The sequence below is a fragment of the Corvus brachyrhynchos genome, unplaced genomic scaffold, assembly GCF_000691975.1.
Source record: "Corvus brachyrhynchos isolate BGI_N302 unplaced genomic scaffold, ASM69197v1 scaffold30, whole genome shotgun sequence".
Lineage (NCBI taxonomy): Eukaryota > Metazoa > Chordata > Aves > Passeriformes > Corvidae > Corvus > Corvus brachyrhynchos.
This window is the reverse complement of record NW_008235742.1, coordinates 99,500-101,940: the sequence shown is the minus strand read 5'-3', so window position 1 is coordinate 101,940 and position 2,441 is coordinate 99,500. Positions and strand designations below refer to the sequence as shown.

Here is a 2,441-nt window from a genome sequence, read left to right as displayed (position 1 = left end):
TCCATGCGGGAATGCCCCCTTGGAATGGCAAATGAGGGGTGAGGGGTGTGGGATTTTCCCGAGCCACCCCTAATTAGGGTGGTGTTTCCAAGCCCTTGTCACTCAGGGAGGGTTTTGCTTCCCGGGATTCCGCATCCCGAATTTCTGGGATAACAGCTGGAAACCAGGAGGGTGCTTTGGTGTCAAAATTTAGGATCGAAAATCAGCCCCAGTTGGTTTAAAGGGGAAAAAAACCCAGGAAAATCTTGAGATGCTCCAAGTTTCCCACTCATTAACCAGGCGGTTTTCCAAGGAAAATGGAAATTGGCCTCGCTGGGAAAAACTGAGTGGTTGAAAGGAATCCAGGGCTGTGTTTGGGAGTGGAAAAATGGGATTTTGGGGCATTCACGGGGGATGAAAATTCACATCTTTAAAGGAGAAGAGCAGGAAGGGACTGGGAATGGAAATGTGATATGGGAATTGGAGGTGGGAGGTGCCTCTGGCTGGAAAAGAATCCCAGGAAACAAAATTTTCCGAGGTATTTTGAGGCAGCGAAGCTCCCCGCAGCTTTCACTGGGATCGCCCGGCTTTGGGGTGGGAAAAATCCCAACAAATTCTGCAGGGAAGGAGGATTTGATATTCCTGCACTTCCCCGGCACGTGCCCAGGGACACCCGTTATCCAGGGACACCGATGATCCAGGGACACGCAGTTATCCAGGGACACCCATTATCCAGAGACACCCATTATCCAGGGACACCCATTCTCCAGGGACACCGATGATCCAGGGACACCCAATTATCCAGGGACATTCATTATCCAGAGACACCCATTCTCCAGGGACACCCAATTATCCAGGGACATTCATTATCCAGGGACATTCATTCTCCAGGGACATTCATTCTCCAGGGATACCCAGTTATCCAGGGACACCGATGATCCAGGGACACGCAGTTATACAGGGACACCCAATTATCCAGGGATATCCATTCTCCAGGGACACCCATTATCCAGGGACATTCATTATCCAGGGACATTCATTATCCAGGGACACCCATTATCCAGGGACATTCATTCTCCAGGGATACCCAGTTATCCAGGGACACCGATGATCCAGGGACACGCAGTTATCCAGGGACACCCAATTATCCAGGGATATCCATTCTCCAGGGACACCCAGTTATCTGGAGACACCCAGTTATCCAGGGACCCCCATTTTCCAGGAACACCCAGTTATCCAGGGACACCCATTCTCCAGGAATATCCATTCTCCAGGGCCATCCATCATTTTCCAGGGACACCCATTCTCCAGGAATATCCATTTTCCAGGGATATCCATTCTCCAGGGACACCCATTCTCTAGGAATTTCCATTTTCCAGGCACACCCATTCTCCAGGGACACCCAATTATCCAGGGGCACCCATTCTCCAGGAATATCCATTCTCCAGGGCCACCCATTCTCCAGGGACACCCAATTATCCAGGGACACCCATTCTCCAGGGCCATCCATTATTATCCAGGGACACCCATTTTCCAAGGGCACCCATTCTCCTGGGACACACAATTTTCCAGGGACACCCATTCTCCAGGAATATCCATTCTCCTGGGACACCCAGTTATCCAGGGACACCCATTCTCCAGGAATATCCATTCTCCAGGGCCATCCATCATTTTCCAGGGACACCCATTCTCCAGGAATATCCATTTTCCAGGGATATCCATTTTCCAGGGACACCCATTCTCTAGGAATATCCATTTTCCAGGGACACTCATTTTCCAGGGACACCCATTCTCTAGGAATTTCCGTTTTCCAGGGATATCCACTCTCTAGGAATTTCCATTTTCCAGGGATATCCATTCTCCAGGGCCACCCAATTTTCCAGGGACACCCATTCTCTAGGAACTTCCATTTTCCAGGGACACCCATTCTCCAGGGCCACGCCAGACGTGCTGCGGGCACACGCCGCCCCTGTCCCCTCTATGCCATCCCTGGCTGTCACCCAGAGGGAGGGCAGCTGGAAAAGCCGGGAATGCAGCGGCGGCCTCCTCTCTTCCCGGGAGAGCCCTCGGGAATCCCGACTCTGACATACCTGGGAATTCACGTACCTGCCCGGCTGCTCTCCGGCTGGCTCAGGAGGGGGTTCAGGGACAGCCCGGATGTCAGGGGGCTCCCGAAAATGTGCGAGGAAGGGAGGCTGAAGGTGGAACCCGCCAGGGAAAACACCTGCACGGGAAAACAGGGACAGGAGGCTCAGGGAAGCGGCTCCTCAGGGAATAACCTCGTTGTTCCAGCTCTTCCCAACTCCAGCCGGAGAGAGAGGTAAAAATATCTCCTGGAAGTCTGGCAAGAGGCTTGGAATGCTCCCAGCGCTGTCTGGGAGCTGGGAGGAGGAAGGAGCCGTGGGAATGGTGTGGATCCAATCACTCTTCCCGGTGGGACAGCTCCCGGAGAGCTCCCGGCA

At 53.0% G+C, this 2,441-nt stretch overlaps 1 protein-coding gene across 1 annotated transcript in view; it reads right to left on the bottom strand.

Annotated features, from left to right (window-relative positions):
* The window catches only part of MLLT6 (MLLT6, PHD finger domain containing), a 33,765-nt gene that overhangs the window by 5,834 nt on the left and 25,490 nt on the right, over positions 1–2,441 (bottom strand). The window contains exon 12 of the mRNA XM_017744227.1: positions 2,082–2,203. Coding sequence (XP_017599716.1) covers positions 2,082–2,203 — 122 coding nt within the window. The remainder of the gene's footprint in view (positions 1–2,081; positions 2,204–2,441) is intronic.